Source organism: Dictyostelium discoideum, assembly GCF_000004695.1.
Source record: "Dictyostelium discoideum AX4 chromosome 2 chromosome, whole genome shotgun sequence".
Taxonomy (NCBI): Eukaryota; Evosea; class Eumycetozoa; order Dictyosteliales; family Dictyosteliaceae; genus Dictyostelium; species Dictyostelium discoideum.
Genome location: NC_007088.5, coordinates 5,293,618 through 5,311,371, shown reverse-complemented (window position 1 = coordinate 5,311,371; position 17,754 = coordinate 5,293,618). Strand labels below are relative to the sequence as shown.

The 17,754-nt window shown below is 26.7% G+C and overlaps 2 protein-coding genes across 2 annotated transcripts; one reads left to right on the top strand and one right to left on the bottom strand.

The window, feature by feature from the left end:
* Positions 1 to 67: 67 nt before the first annotated feature.
* Positions 68 to 9,027, bottom strand: DDB_G0275305 (hypothetical protein; the record flags this gene model as incomplete). Its single annotated transcript, XM_638758.1, has 4 exons — positions 68 to 7,597; positions 7,713 to 7,955; positions 8,061 to 8,436; positions 8,570 to 9,027. 4 exons carry the CDS (start codon positions 9,025 to 9,027, stop codon positions 68 to 70), a joined length of 8,607 nt encoding a protein of 2,868 aa, XP_643850.1.
* Positions 9,028 to 10,643: 1,616 nt separating this feature from the next.
* zizA (DOCK family protein) lies at positions 10,644 to 17,597 on the top strand (the record flags this gene model as incomplete). Its single annotated transcript, XM_638757.1, has 2 exons — positions 10,644 to 11,117; positions 11,217 to 17,597. 2 exons carry the CDS (start codon positions 10,644 to 10,646, stop codon positions 17,595 to 17,597), a joined length of 6,855 nt encoding a protein of 2,284 aa, XP_643849.1.
* Positions 17,598 to 17,754: the final 157 nt, after the last annotated feature.

Sequence of the window (17,754 nt, the reverse complement as noted above, 5' to 3'; positions counted from 1 at the left end):
ATTTTTTTTACTATATGCTACAAAATATTATTTTTTTATTACTTTTTTTTTTTTTTTAATTAATTTTCTAAATCTTTTTTGAATTTGTTAAAGATCTTTTTCTTTCGGTTGTATTATTTTGTAAACGATGAGATTCATCCAACAATGAAGGAGATGAAAAAGAGGGAGATGTATTAATTGGATAAACACCACCATTACTATTTAAAGTTGGAGATAATGGATGACCTGAAATTGGAGAATTAGCTCCACTATTTGAATTTGAATTTTGATTTTGATTAGCACTACTATTTGAACTTGTTGTACCAAAATTATTATTTGAATTTGAATTTGAATTATTACTATTATTTGAATGATGAAGATTTAATTGTTGTTGTAAAGTTTTTGAAAGTATATCACTTTCTTTCTCTTTAAATAGTACAGCTAAAACTTTACATTTACCCAATTCTTTTTTAACTTCTTCTCTTTGTTTATCACATTGAAGTGTTGACATTGGAATGGAAGCATAATCTAAAAGTAATTCTTGCATACTGATATAGGTATTCCAAAGTAAGAGTAAATGTTGATAAAGATTACAAACGGCATAACAAAATCTAGTTTCAGTGATTTGAATTTGAGCTTCATCATTACCACCACTATCAAATAATTTGGCACGAGTATTATTAGTAGAGGTACGTTGCTCTGTATAAACTTTCAAATAACTATTTAAAGATGAAATTGATTTTTCACGTTGTTCAGAGAATTCTTTTGACATTAAAAGTTGATTTGGTGAAGAAGCAATGGTTTTCTTATATTTTTCACCCAATTGTACAGTATTTTGAATTTCAGAATAAGAGTTCATAAATGTTGGTTTCTCAAATATATCTACTGATAAAGCTGATGCTTCATTTGAAACTGATAAAATCAATGGTAAACATTGATTAAATAATGTTTTATATTCACTAGTTATTTGATGAATCAATTGAGAACCTGCTGTAAATACATCAAAAAGGTCTTTTTCTTGTGAAAATTCAATTTGTTCTGAACATGAATTCCACCAACTTTTTGCTGCTGTAACATTATATGACATTGTTGTTAATGTTGAATTTGTTTGAAATTGAATATTTCTTGAAAGTGTTGGTGATGATGAATTATGTAATGATCTATTTGATCTATTATTTGATGGTGATGTTGGTGTATTTATATTTTGTTGTTGTTGTTGTTGTTGTTGTTGTTGTTGTTGTTGTTGTTGTTGTTGTTGTTGTTGTTGTTGTTGTTGTTGTTGTTGTTGTTGTTGTTGTTGTTGTTGTTGTTGTTGTTGTGATGATTGTTGTGATTGTTGTGATTGTTGTTGTTGACTATTTACATTTATATTATTATTTTCTTTTGGAAAAGATAAATTTTCTTGATTTGAATTATTATTATGATTTTCTTTGGTTAATGATTGTAAATCTTTAATTGAAATTGTACCGCCACCACCACTACTATTATTATTGTTGTTATCTTTTGATTGTTGATCAATTTTTGATAATAAATTATTTGAAGAACCAGAACCAGAATTAGTAATATGATTATCTTTTGTTGAAGTAGTGAATGGTGATAATGGTACACCACCACCACCAATATTATTAAAATGAGAAGCAGAAGAAATTGAACCAGGATTATAAAAACTATTATTAGTACCACTATGACTTTTTATAAAACCAGTTGTAGTATTACTATTGATTGAAGAATCTAATTGACTAGTTGTTAGAGCACTACTATCATCCATTGACATATCACCTAAACCTTCTAAAATATCATTGAAACCTTGGAAATGTGGGAAATTATGAAATTCAGGACCATCGAAATCATTGGAACGTAATGTATCACTATCCAATTCAATATCGGAACTTGGTTGTTGATCACGATTATTGATGGTACCATTACTTGATGAAGCACCATCACCACCATTCTCTTCAGAGTTATAATCGCCATCACCATTATCACCACCATTATTCTTTTGAGTGAAATCATTTGCATTGGAAAAGAAGGTTTCAAAGATTTGAGTTGTTGAATAGATTGATTTAGTGAGTGAATTAACGGATGAACGTACACCAGGAACAGTATCGACCAATACTTTATTAAAGTAATTACCAGCCAATAGAGTACCTCTATCTACTTTATTTGAGAATTTCTTTGTACCAATTGTATTCTTTGATGGTTTCAAAGAGGCATTATCAATGGTTATCAAAGAGGTTGGTGAATTACCACTTGTGATTTCAATGAATCTAATTGCTTGAGAAACTATATAATGAGGAGTTTTATGATCATTTAAGAACTGAGTGACAGTATCAAACCATTCTGGTACACGTGAACTCTTTGTTTCGGCGGGATTTACACCACATTTTACCAAAGCTGTTAAGATCTTTAAAATTGGATATCTATAATCGGCGGTTGAATATTCCAACATATTGAATAACAGCGAGAATACCAAAGTTGAACTCTTTGAAACACTTTCACATAAGGGTACAGAAATTTCAGAGAGAAAACTATCCAAATGTTTAAAGTAACCCTTTGAACTATAACGTTCAAAGATTGTTGATAATCTATCCCAACCTTGATTTTCACAACCAACCGATAGATTCTCGGCTACTTGTTGTGGCATTGGAGATTCATCACCAATTGATAAACAAAGATAAGGTAATAAACTGATTAAATTGGTTAAGAATCTTATTGGTTCAGGTTGAAATATTTCATCACATGGTTCAAGCGTGATTCTACTTAGGAATTCCAATGCATAGGGTGCAGTATTTACAGACATTAAACCTTTGATAATCAATGGTTGAACACCATGATAATTTTCCCAATCTTTTGGCATTGATGCCAAGAAAACATTTTGAACTGCACGGTCACTAAAGTTTATGATATCCAATAACATTGATAACAACTTGATGGCACCAATGAAATGATTTTCAAAATCAGTATGTAACATTGCAACTGTACCCCAAAATATTTGTGGGAATAAAATTAATTTACTAGGATGAATACATTTTATCATGACTTGAAGCGTTTCTTGAATTTCTGAAATAAATAATGAATTTTCAATTGAATTATTTTGAATATATTTACCCATTGTTTGCATCACCTCTGTAAGGGAATCAATGGTTGTAGTTGGTTCTAAACCACGTAAAATTTGAAATGATCTCATTGCTAAACGTTGATTTGGTGAATTTGTTGCCCAATTCAATGCTGCAACACCCCATTGTTCATTTAAATCACTACCATTTGATAATACTGACACAACACGTTTTGATAACATTACAACATATTTTGGATTTGAAATATCTTTTTTTGATTGAATTTGTGGTATACCATTCTCTGCACCTAATGTTGGTAATAAGAAATCAACTAATTGTACTGCATCTTCATATGTTGCAATATCAATAATACTACAATTATTTAAATTATTTTGATTAATATTTAAATTATTATTTGGATTATTATTATTATTATTTGGATTATTATTATTTGGATTATTAACACCTTCTTGCATTTGATATTTATTAATTACTAAACATCTAATTAAATTTAATAATAAAACTCGACAATGATCTTGAACTGGTTGACCAGAATTATAATAAAGACCAAGGAAAATTAATTGAAGTAATACTGGCAAATGAACTCTAAACTCTTCACCAATTTCATAAGAAACTTCACTAAGGAAAATTAAAGGTAATTGGAAACGAGTGAGTGGTGAATTTTTTGGTGGACCTCTTTCACCACTATAGAGTTCAGTAGAATTTTGAAAAGCCATATGAATGAATTGAGTGGTATTGTAAATAATTTCATTTGAACTTTGATTGATTGAACGTTGTAATGGTCTTGAAAGATTTTGAAGTGATCTACCACCACTTGCACCACTAATTTGTTTAGTGGTTTCAGTGATATCAACAATTGAAGGAGCACTATTTGAAGTTAACTCTGAAACCAAACAATTGATAAGTTTTTGAGGAGAAGATCTACCTAAAAAGATACAAATACGTTTAAAAATTGGAATTAAATCAGGATTTCTAGTTTTCTCTGTAATACCAATTAGGAAATCAATGATAACACCAATATTATCTTGATTTCTACCTAATACTCTCCAAATCTCTTCAATTAAATGTGAATGATGAACTGAATATTTAATGGATATTAAAATTAAACCTTGAAGTACTGCCTCCAATAGATGAGAGTTTTCACTTGCCAACACCAACAATGACATTTGTTTTATCCAAGGTTTAACATAATTTAACATTTGACGTTGATGATCTTGACCCACTGAATCTAATCTATAAACTATATCCATAAAGAATTCATAACAAAGATCTTGATTCTCCAATGATAATTTCTCTGATAATAAATATTGAGCATTTAAAAAGGTTTCAGGAATTTCACTACCAATCGTTGAAGGATAATAAGTCTCTGTCCAAATTAACTCACCATTTGATAATGCTTTACTTGCTTTTATTAATGATAACAATAGTATTGAATGTTGTCTAACATTTGAATTTTTTGTACCAGTATTGAAAATGATTAAATTCATCATAATAGATTCAGAGTAATCAAATTTCAATACATCATCTTGACAAAGTTCAACAAGCGAAAGGAAATAACCTTGAGCCACTGCATTATTTGGTGAATAACATTGATTGACACAATGATAAACTAATTCTTGATGGGATAGATTATGTTTTAAGAAATTTTGTAAACCAGTACGAGTGATTGCACGTAATTTCGTTTTAATACCAGAGCAAAACATTTGATTAATCCATTGGAAAACTACACCATTTGGGTCTTTAAAAGTTTCAATGAAAAATGGACCCAATAAAATCACTGATAAAGCATGTGATGCAACATGACTTAATTGTGATGCATGTTCATAAATTCTAATCTCTGCTTCTTTTCTTTTTGATGCTTCTTTTTCCTCTTGTTGTAAGAATGCTGTTAGTTTCTTTGATATAGTTTCTTCACGAATTAACTCTTCACTTTCACTCCATTTATTGAATGCTCTAAATAGATCTCTACGTAATGAACGATCTAAAAATTCTTGACCACCACTATACAATTGTTGAACAATACGATGAACCATTGCACAGAAATTGAATCTAATATAATGTAAATTATCCCAAAGATATTCATTACTTGATTCACCACCTGATGGTACATTGACATTTAAAAAAGTTAATACCTCTTGAATGAAATCAATATAGGATTTTTTTAATAATTCACGTTTAACCAATTCACCTGGTTTTAATGATTCCAAACAGTGGCGACGTATACCAATCACAGATTTAATTACATCAGTTTTCTTTTTAGTTTTTCTTGCACCATGTAATTCATTCTCTAATGGTTTCAAAACATCGAATAATACTTCCAATACATGAGAGTTTGTTTTCTCCAAAGCAGTCAGTGTTGATTCTGCAAAGAATCTATCCATACTCTTTAGATAGGGTACAATTAAATTGAATAATTCTCTTGCGGAAGCTGGTGGTTGATCTTGATTATCGGTTTGTTGTTTCTTTTTATTATCCAAAAATGTATTATCAGTGACTTGAATGGTAGCACAAGCTAATATTATATAATTTCTCCACCATATCCAAAGTTGTTCTTGTTCCAATGTGATTGATTGTGCTTTTTGACTTTCATCTGGTTGAATTGGTTTAATTCTTTGTAAAACTAAATCTGTGGTTTTTGAAATGGTTCTTGGACAGAGTTCACATGATGCTTTTATAATATCTGCTAAACAACAACTCCAAAGTATTTGATCCTCTTTAGATTCACTCTCTGCCATTCTATCGAAATCTTGTGATGATTTTTGTCTCTTATATTTATCGACTACTGTTACAGCATTAGAAGTGGTAGTTGATGAAATAGCACCAACATTTCCACCACTATTTGAAACATTAATTTGGTTGATACCACTACCAACATTAACACCAACACCAACATTACCACTAACTTGATTGATACCACCACCACCACCACCACCACCAATATTTACACCACCAACAACACCACTACCTTGACTTGAACCAACTTGATTTTGATTACTACTACCAACAACACCACCACCACCTACACCTACACCTACATTACCACCGCCACCACCACCTATATTATTACCACCGCTACCACCACCAACACCTCCACCAACATTACTACTACCTTGACTTGAACTTACAACAATATTACTACTTTGATTCGAATTATTATTACTATTGATGGTGACACTATTACTAAAATAATAATTTTGAGCATGTCTATATAAATATTCACAACCATTTTCATCGATAATATCTTTAAGATAGGTTGAAATTTCAATTTCATCATCATCCTTTGAGAGTAGAAAAGAGTCATGAACCAATCGAATTGAATCTAAAATTTGTAAACAAAGTTTTCTATTCTTACCATTGGAAGAACATAAAAATGTTAAAGCCACCGCTTCAACATAAGAAATATCGGGTATATTATCGGGTTGATCTGGTTTGAAACGAATTTCTTCCAATTCATCATTTGTTTGTAAAGAGAATTTATTTGTTTTGAATTTAGCCCACAACTCTAGTAGTTCTCTTTTCTTTTCTAAAACTATTGAAATTAGATTACTTTGTTTATCGGAAAGATAGAGGGCAAATCTACCAAGACCATAGATAATTTGAGGTCTAATATCAGGACGTGATGCCATTAATTGAGTGAGAACTATTGATGCTTTCTCACTGACACCACGATCCAAATGAATTAAAAATTTCGATAACATTACCACTAAATCTTGCGGTATAATTTTGGTTGGAAAAGCTATTGGAATGACAGAGATTGCAATTTTTAATAACTCTAAACAAGAATAACCTGGTGGACGCATCTTTTCTAAAAGTTCACTCAATGGTTTAGTTTGATTCGATGTTAATAACATACCAAATGTACTATCTAAACTAATGAGAATTTGTGATAACAATATTGATAGATTCTTTAAATATGGTTCAATCAATGAGGTTGGTGCCACTTTTTTAATATTTAATGTACCATAACGTTGACGTCTAACAGCACGAACTTTACTACCTCCCGATACTGAACTTGATTCACTTGGTGGTGTACTTGTGGGTGATGATTGAGTTGGACTATTTGAGAATGATAACATTTTTGGTGTCAATGGATTGGTACCAGCTTGATCAATTAACATCACTGCTCTAAGACCAATGATCATACGCTCAGAATTGCTAATGTAAAGTTCTTTTGGATCACCACCTCTTAATAAATCGAAAATTATCTTTTCAAATGCAAAATCAATTCTAGTACTTGCAATCACACAAACTATATCTACAAATACATCCAATGGATCAGATGCTGACATTGTTAACTTTTTTGCATGTCCCGTTGGGAATATATGTGATACCAATTGATGTAATCTTTCATAAACCTCCTCTGGTTGTTCAGAATATTTAGTTAAATAACATTCTAATAAATATTGTGCACTCTCTAATGCATAAGGTCTAATCGCTTTGTCCTTACATTTTATAAAACTATCCATTAATCCCCAAAATTGTTTTAAAAATGATTCTTTATCTAAACAACATAATAAAATTGATAATAATGGAAATGATGTCTAATTCAATTTAACAAAAATAAAAAATAATAAAAAATAAAAAATAAAAATTATTAGAATTTTAAAAAAATATATAAAATTAAAAAAAAAAAAAAAAAATATTAAAATTACTTACTAAAACATCTTTTGTTTTTTTAGTTTTTTTAGAAATATATTCATAAAGTTCTTTAACTGTATGAATCCATTCTGTATATGATAATTCTGGTTTAAATTTTTCTTCAGTTAAAGGTCTTAAAATACTTGCTAAAATCTCTGAAATTGCTCTACGTAAATCACCTTTAATTCTATTATTTTTAAAAAATTCTAAATAACTATTTATAAATTCCAATGATTGTTTTAATTTTGATTCTGATGATATCTTTTTTTTTAAAAAAAAAAAAGATAATATAATATTAATATTTGAAAATCTTTTTTTTTTTTTTTTTTTTTTTTTTTAATTAATTTATTATTAATTATTACTTACTTTAACTTTTAAAAATCTTATACCTTGTAATATTGAAAAAGTTTTATTTTTTAATGTATTTGAAGATAAACAACTTTGAAATTCTTTAAAAAATCTACTTGAAACACTACGTAATCTATATTTTGAAAGTTGACCTAAAATTGAAGCACATAAATCTGGTATGATCATTGGTGATGAATTTGTCGATAATCTTTTCTCCAATTTAAAAGATTCAAAACACATTGATTCAATTTGAATACCCATCGCATCTGTTAAATTCTCTTTTGTTAATGAATTTAATATACTTGATATAGTTGTACAAAATATATAATCTACAATTAATTTATATCTTTCATCAATCATTGGTGTTGTATCTTTTTTAATAATTAAATCTTCCCTATAATAATTTTTAAAAAAAAAAAAAAAAAAAAAAAAAAATCAAAAAAATTAAAATTAAAAATTAATTTATAAATTAAATTTAAAATATTTATATGTGCGTGTATGTGTGTGTGATAATAAATAATAATTACATTTTTGGTTTTGAAGTACTTTTACCAGGTATTAAATGTTGAGTTGATCTCCAATTTAATAAAGCAGATGCAATTAAATTTAAAAAATATTTTGAAACTTCAGTTAAACCTTCTAAAACTTGATGAAATGTTTTTGATTCTGGTCCATCAAAGAAATCTTCAATCTTTATTTTATCATCTCTTATAAAAATATCGATCTTTACTTTAGTATGTTCTTTAAAGTCACCCAATAATTTAAACATTATATGATCTGCTGGTAATACTCTGGCAATTTGATTACTACTTTGAGAGTGTTGATGATGAGTCATATTACTACCAGTACTATTAATACCACTACTATTAGTATTGGTACTATTAATCATACTTGTATTATTATTACTACTATTATTACTATTATTACTATGAGAGGATTCAGATTCATTACTTCCACTACTACTAGTTCTTGAATTTCTAACCATTATTTGATTATCACTTCTCTATTATGTTTTTTATTTCCTCTCTCTCTCTCTCTCTCTCTTTTGCTCCCCTCTCTATCTATATCTTTTTTTTTTTTTTTTTTTTAAAATTATTTACTGGTATTGTTTTTTTTTTTTTTAATTATTGAATGTTATTTTTTTTTTTTTTTTTTTTTTTTTTTTTTCAATTTTTAAAAAAAAAAAAATTAATAACAAAAATTATTTTGATGTGTAATTATTTTTAATATCTTTAATTTTATTTTTATTTTACAGTTTAAAGTTATTACGAGTTTTTGATTTTTTTTTTTTTTTTTTTTTTTTTTTTTAGTGTAGCAAATGAATATTACAAAATAAATAAATATAAAAAATTAAATAAAAAAAAAAAAATTAAAAAATTAAAAAAAAAAATTTGAAAAAAAAAAAATGAATAAATAAAAATAAATAAATAAAAATAAATAAATAAAAATAAATAAATAAATAAAAATAAATAAATAAATAAAAACAACCACAAATTTTAGTTTATTTAAATTAATGATTCTATTTTTTTTCAGACAACAATTTTAAAATTAAAAAAAAATTAAAAAAAAAAATAAAAAAAAAAATATTTTTTGTTTTTTTTTTTTTTTTTTTTTTTTATAATTTTTTTAAAGCTCGCATTATCATAAAAGATTTTTTCCAAAAAAAAAAAAAAAATTTTAGTTATTAAAATAAAATAAATTAAAATAAAATAAAATAAAATAAAATAAAATAAAATAAAATAATTTTTTTGACTATTAAGTAATTGAAATAAAAATAAAATAATAATTAAAAATTTAAAATTAAAAAAATAAAAAAAAGGAAATCCAAATTAAGTCATTTACAACGTTGTAAAATAAAATATAAAAAAAACAAAACCCAAAAAAATAAAAAAAATAAAAAATATATTTAACAATAAAGATATCTTTTTTTTTTTTTTTTTAATAAAAAATTGATGTTGGGAATCATCATTTTTGATCAATGAAATAATTTTAAAACCTTGATTAAATATTTTTTTATTTTATTTTATTTTTTTTTTTTTTTTTTTTTTTTGGTTTTTTGTTTTTTTTTTTTTTTTTTTTTTTTTTCTTTTTTAAAATTTTTTTTTTTTTTTTTTTTTTGATTTTTTTTATTATTTTTTTATTTTTTTATTTTTTTTTTTTTGATTTTTTGTTGGTTGGTAACATATATATTTGTATATATTGTAAGTTTTAAAAATAGATTAATTTATGGGGTTTAACAACTCGTACCAAAAATAAAAAATTTATTAATAAATTTTTTATTATTGGTTTGGTTTTTTATTTTTTATTTTTATTTTTATTATTTTTTTTTTTATCATTTTTTTATTTTTTTATTTTTTTTTTATTTTTGAATTAAAAAAAAAGTCAAATTCTAATTTTAAACTTATTTTATTAGTGTAATTAAAAAATAGAAAATAAAAACACAAAAAAAAAAAAAAGAAAAAAAAAAAACCAAAGATATAAACAAAATTTTATTTTATTATTATTTTTTTTCTAGATTTATAAAATATAAATAAAAATCTAAATTTAGAAAAAAAAAAAAATAAATAAAAAATAAAAAAAAAAAATAAAAAAAAAAAAATAATGGAAGGTAAAAAAGTTTCTACATTTTTAAAGAGTAGAAAATCGACAGGTGGTAGTAGTATGAATTTAACAGGATCAAGTAATAGTCAAACATTACCAACCTCAATGTCATCATCATCACCAAACTCATCAATATTATCACAATCGATATCATCAGCATCATCATCAACATCATCAATATCCAATGGTGGTGGTGGTAGTAGTGGTAATGTTTCAGTATCAAATTCAACCAGTGACTTGGCACAATATAATGAAAACTACCAAAAGAGAAATACAAGACAAATCCCATCGATTCTATTAGAGGATGAAATTGAAAAAGAAGAAGATTATCCATTCGATTTCGAAAGATATTACTATGAATCTAAAGAAATCAATAGAGAAGTCTCTAGAGAATTAGTTGTAATCCCTGATGATGCAACACAAAATCAAATTGAAAATTTACCAAAAGAAAATAGAATTAAATCTAATCCATTTGTTTGTATTTTAAAAATAATAATAATAATTATTATTAATTGTTGTTTTTTATTATTAATTATTAATTATTAATTATTTTTTTTTTAAAAATATTTATAGGATTATAAAGAAAATAAGAATCAACATATTGATGATTGTATTAAATTTTATTCAAATAATACATGGAAATCATTGAAAACATTTAATTATTATAAAAACGAAACACCAGGTGCAATAGTACATCAATTGACAGAGGAAAGAATTGAGTTTAAGACGGAACCAATTGTAAATATTAATAATTTAAATAGTAATGTTAATATTAGTATATCACAAGCTCAAAAGATAGCATCGGAAGCAGCATTAGAAGCCAAATTAGCACCACAACAACAAACACCACAACAACAACAAATGGCAGCATTACAATTTCAACAACAACAAAATCTTAAAGAAGTTAATTATTTATCACAACAACATCAATTTCAAATTCAAAATACACTTAAAACTGATAAACCTGATAAATTACATTTACATTATTTAGAAAGACAATTTAGAAAGGAGAAAGTTTTAATTAACAGTAATAATAATAATAATAATAATAATAATAATGAAAATAATAATGGTGAAAATAATAATAATAGTAATAACAATAATAATAATAATAATGGTGAAAATAATAATACAGAATTTGGATTATATTCATATTTTACATTATCAGAACCAACTGTACAATATCAAGAACCAACACCATATCAAAAAGAAAAGAAAAGAATTATTCAAGTTACATTCAAAGATTTATCATTTAAATTTTGGGATGGTGATGATGAACCTGAACCATTCTATTGTTCAATGTATTTATATGATATTCAAAAGAAAGCAAGATTATCAGAGACATTCTATTTCGATTTCATCAATGATAAATCCTTTAAAATGACCACTAGTCATATAACAACTTCATCGGGTGCCTCATCAAAAGATGTGGTTGTCGATGATGTAACATTGGCAAAATCTGCAATATTTAATGTTACCGCCCGATCTTCATCAGAGTTGGAGAATATTTATTTGATACTTAAGGTTGAAAAAGTTTTAACCGGTGATTTAGAGGATCATTCTGAACCATACATTAAAATGAACTTGAAAGAAAAGGAAAAGGATAAATTCAAAGAATCAATTAAATCATCTTGCACAAGATTGGGTGCATTTAGACAAGCTTTCTGTTGGGGTTGTGTACCAGTTTTTGAAGAGGGTGTAGGTGAAGATACCCCAATTCGTCCACTCTATCGTCATCGTTCAGAAATGACTGATTCTTCAATGTTGGATTCAACTTTATCAGAAGGTTCAAAAAGTGCTTCTGCAAAGAAATTAAAAATTATTCCTGGTCAGTGTTTAGTTGATATTAAAGAAATTTTACCAAATGATCAACAATCACCTTATTTAAATAATAAAAAATTTATTTTAAATAGTTCTTTAATTAAAATTGATTTACCACAATTAGATCAACAACAACAACAATCAACAACAACAACAACTCAAAATAGTACTGAACAAAATAATAATAATATTAATCAACCTGGTAAAATACCATCAAATATTGGTATTGAAAATATTATTAAAGAATGTCATGAATTTTCATCAAATCAAAGATTTGAAATTAATACAGAATTTGTAAATAATCTTTATTTATATCCAGAGACATTGAATTTATCAAATCGTAGTGGATCATTTGCAGCTAGAAATCTTACATGTAAAATACAATTATTAGAGACTGATGAGAATCCATTATGTCCAGAAGGTTTGAAAGCAATCTATGGTAAGAGTAAAACTCAATCATTCAATTCCAAAGCGTATACACAAGTTACCTATCATTCAAAAACACCAGTTTTCAATGATGAAATTAAGATTAGATTACCATTATCACCATCACCATCTTTACATATTCTATTCACATTCTATCATATCGCTTGTCAAAAGAGTAGTGGTGGTGGTGATTTAGTCGATCAACCAGTGGCTTATGGTGTTTTACCAATCATTCAATATGGAAAGATGATTGGTGAAGAAGTTTTCAATTTACCATTGGCTTATGAATTCCCATCACGTTATACTAGACGTGATCAAGAGGCAACAATCAAATATATTGATAATAAGAAACCAATCTTTCAAGTACGTTCAAAATTAGTATCATCCATTCATTCAACTGATGATTATTTAAATAGTTTCTTTAATAATATTTCACAGTTTTCATTTATAAATAATTGTTTAGCTTCACCAAGTTTATCACCAACTCCAACTTCAACACCATCAGTAACTTCACCTTCAATTTTAACTTCACCAACAATTTCATCTCAAAATTTATCAAATAGTAATAATAATAATAATAATAATTCAACAACTACAACAACAACAACAACAACAACAACAACGAATATATCACCATCAAATTCAACAATGGAACAATTAATTAAATCAATTAAATTGTTACCATCAAGTAAATTAGAATGTATAATTCAATTTTTCCCAATTTTAATGAATCAATTATTTAGATTAATGACAAATCAACAACATTCATCAGAGTTATCAATGGTAACATTTATAACTATTGGTGAAATATTATCAATGGTTAATGATGTTGGTAGTACTATATCGGATCGTTATGTTAAATATGTTTTCTCAAATGTAAACAATCAAGCAGGTAGTAATATTGAATTTTTACCAACATATGAGGTTTTAATTAAAACATGGTTAGAATTGGTTAGATTCCAAGAACAAAACTCTGAAAATATTCTTAGATTCTCTAGATTCTTCTTTCAAGTAATTCATAAATCAATGGCATTATCATTGATTGAACGTAATAAGAGAGAAGAGAATAAAACTCGTAAGGGTAGATTCGTTGGTGTTAGACCACAATTGGCGAAATTGATTTCAATTCTAAGATGGGAATCATCAACACGTGCAAAACATACCTTTAAATTGGCTAAAGAATTAATTAGAAGTTTAGCAGGTTTCATATCTTGTTTGGTTTCAATAGCTGATCGGGGTTATGTATTTAAAATCATTGATCGTGCAGTCAACGATTTCACTCATAACAATCAAATCGGTGGTGAGAATGAAATGGAAATCTATGAATTGAAATTCGAATTCCTTAGAATCATTTGCCAAAATGATTATTTCGTTCAATTGAATATACCATTACCATTTAGAATCGATTCAACCTCAAAGTTGACAAATATTTTAACCTCTTCAAAACATTTCCTTTCAGATTTACTTTTAAATAATATTAGCGCTGGTATTGGTTCAAAAATACCTTTAATTCGTATGGATGCTGCAAATTCATTAAGAGATACCCTAACAAGATTAGAAATGGATACAAGATGGTTCGATCAATCAAATAAACAAAGAATCGTTGGTGTTTTCACACCTTATTTAACCATTGTAGTAAATAATTGGGATAATATTAAAGATGATTCTTTTATTATGAAAAGAAATATTTTAGTTTCATTCATTTATCTTTTGAAAACTATTCATATCAATCTAATAAAGATTTGGTGGCGTGAAGAACCAAAAGCAAAATATGTAACATTATTTGATATTTTAAATCAATGTTTAGAGATTTTCGAATTTGTTGGTAAAGAAATTTTAATGGATAAAGTTGAATCTTCAACATCTTTACGTACTTCAACTGCTAAATCAATTTTAGAAGATTTTTATTCAAATTCTAGAAATTCACCATATGGTAGTAAAAAATTATATAATAGATCATTACGTGAAAAAAGAGTTGATTCAAGAAAGAGTGTTTTAGAAAATAATTATTCTAATAATAATAATGTTGGTAGTAGTAATAATAATAATAATAATGTTAGTGGTAGTCCATCATCTTCAACTATTTTAATTAATAGTACAAGTAATTCAAATTTATTATCAACATCATTTGTAACAAGTAGTGGTGGTGGTAGTGGTTCAGGTTATTCATCAAAAAGTAGTGGTTCAAGTGGTAGTAGTGGTGGTAGTTTAATTGAATCAACATCAACATCATCATTAAATGGATCAGGATCAGGATATCAAAATCAAAATAATAATTCAAATTATTCACCAAGTACAACAAGAGATGTTTCATCAGGTAGTGGTACACTTAGAAATGAAAAAAGAATGAAAAGTACATTAGCACAAAATAAAATTAATATTTCAGATTATGATGATAGATTAGAGAGTCATTTAGCATTGGAAGTTGGATCTGTAGTTTTAGATGTTGTTGATGAATTTATGTGTGAATACGATAGAGATCTTAAAACAACACATTATTTCGATGTAATTGAAAAGATATTCAATCTTTTACATTCAATGTTAAAAAAGAATCAACCAGTTCAATTGGTACCAAAACTTTATGCAACATTACGTCAATTCATTTATAGATTCCCAAAGATATTATTTGAAAATAATAATTCATTCTGTTTGGATCTTTGTAATGCAGTAATTCGTCATTGTAATTCAGTGAATCAAACCACACGTGAAGAGGCATCAGCATTCACCTATATTCTATTTAGAAAGAATTTCGAACAAACTAAAAAGAATTTCGTACGTACAAAAACTCAAGTTACAATTGGTTTATCAACAATAGTAAAAAGTATCAATGATGATTATTTCTTAAAGAAATCATTGGATACAATTAATTCCTATGCCTATGCTCAAGCTGATAAAGCTGGTACTAAATCATTCTCAAAACAAATTGAAGATCTAACCAAACGTTTACATACATTTGTAATTGATAATATAAAGATTAATAATCATCGTGATGATCCTGAAATGGTGGCCGATTTATATCATCGTATCGCTGATAATAATAAAAGTAATGCTGATACTCGTATTTGTTGGTTACAAGGTTTAGCAGATTTCCATCGTACTCAAGAGAATTATGTAGAGGCAGCTCAATGTTATTTACATATGTCTTCATTGGTAGCTGAATATCTATCATTGATTGGTAAACCAATTCCAACTATTAATGGTTCAAATAATTTCATGGCAATTAATAAAAACTCTTTAGAGGAATCTCATACATTCATTGAACGTGAAGAAGATGGAGCCGATGATAATCAATCGTTTACATTGGATTTCTTTTTGAAATTGGTTCAAGAAGCTATTTTACTCTTAAAAGAGAGTGAATATTTTGAAATTGCAAATTTGGTCTATAAATTGTTATTACCAGTTCATGAAGAACATTTAAATTATCAAGAGTTGGCACGTTGTCATGGTGATTTACAAGATATTTTCAAGAGAATTGTTGAATGTACAAATACTCAATCTCGTATGCTTGGTTCATACTATAGAGTTGGTCTCTATGGAAAGAGATTTGAAGAGATGAATGGTAAAGAATTCATCTATAAAGAACCAAAGATTACAAGATTGGTCGAGATTAAAGATCGTTTGAAATCACTTTATTCAAAGAAACTCTCTGTACCAGAGGATTCAATTGTAATCATTGAAGGTTCAACTGTAGATATTTCATCGATTGAACAAGATGCTGCCAAATGTTATCTTCAAATTACCTCTGTTGTACCCTACTTTACTGAGGAGGAATTGGTTGGTCGTAGAACTCCATTCGATAGAATCGTTCATTTGAATCGATTCATTTTCGAAACTCCATTCATTGAAAGTGGTGCAGGTCGTGCAAATTCAATCGCTGAACAATATAAACGTAAAACCATTCTAAAGACATCAAACTATTTCCCATATACAAAGAAACGTATCTCTGTGATTTCAAAACAAGAGGTTATCTTGTCACCCATTGAAAATTCAATTGAAACCATTGATCAACGAACTGAAACCATTTCAAATGAAGTTCGTTCAAAAGTACCAAATCCAAAAACACTTCAACAAGTACTTCAAGGTACTCTAAGATTACAAGTTAACATTGGTCCACAGGAAATTTGTAGAGTATTTTTGGCAACTGACCCAACAAGTGGTGCCTATAATTATCCATTGGAACAAATTAAAAAGTTAAAGAAAAGTTTATCATTATTTTTGGGTAGTTGCTCTGAAGCATTATTCATTAATAAAGGTTTAGTTGAAAATCAATCCTCTCAAGAATTCCAAGAAGAAATGGAACAAGGTTATATTCAATTAACTGATTTAATGGAGTCTTTAGGTGTTTTACCACCAGAAGGCTCCTATTATCCAACTTTAAATTCAAATTCTAATGGCACTAGTAGTAATAATAATCTTAGTAATAGTAGTATCTATGGAAGTAGTAATAATTTTGGTGGTAGTGGTTCTCCAGTTATTCAATTAAATTCCTCAATGATTAATAATACTGGTTCAAGTAGTGGTAACAATACTCCAACAAAATCTCATAATAGAAATAGTTCAAATCCAAATAGAAATTCAACTGGTAGTGGTAGTACAATTTCATTAGAGAATGATGATGATTCAAATTTTAATAATTTATTATCAACTTCTCATGTTAGTAGAAAATCTTTTACTCAACGTCTTTCTAGTGGTTTTAAATCTGACTAAAAAAAAAAAAAAAAAAAAACTAAAAATATATATATATAAAATTAAAAAAAAAAAAAAAAAAAAAAAAACTATTTAAATAAATTGTTGTAATAATAAAATAAAATAAAAATTATTATTGAAATTTTTTCTTTTTTTTTTTTTTTAATATTTTTTATTT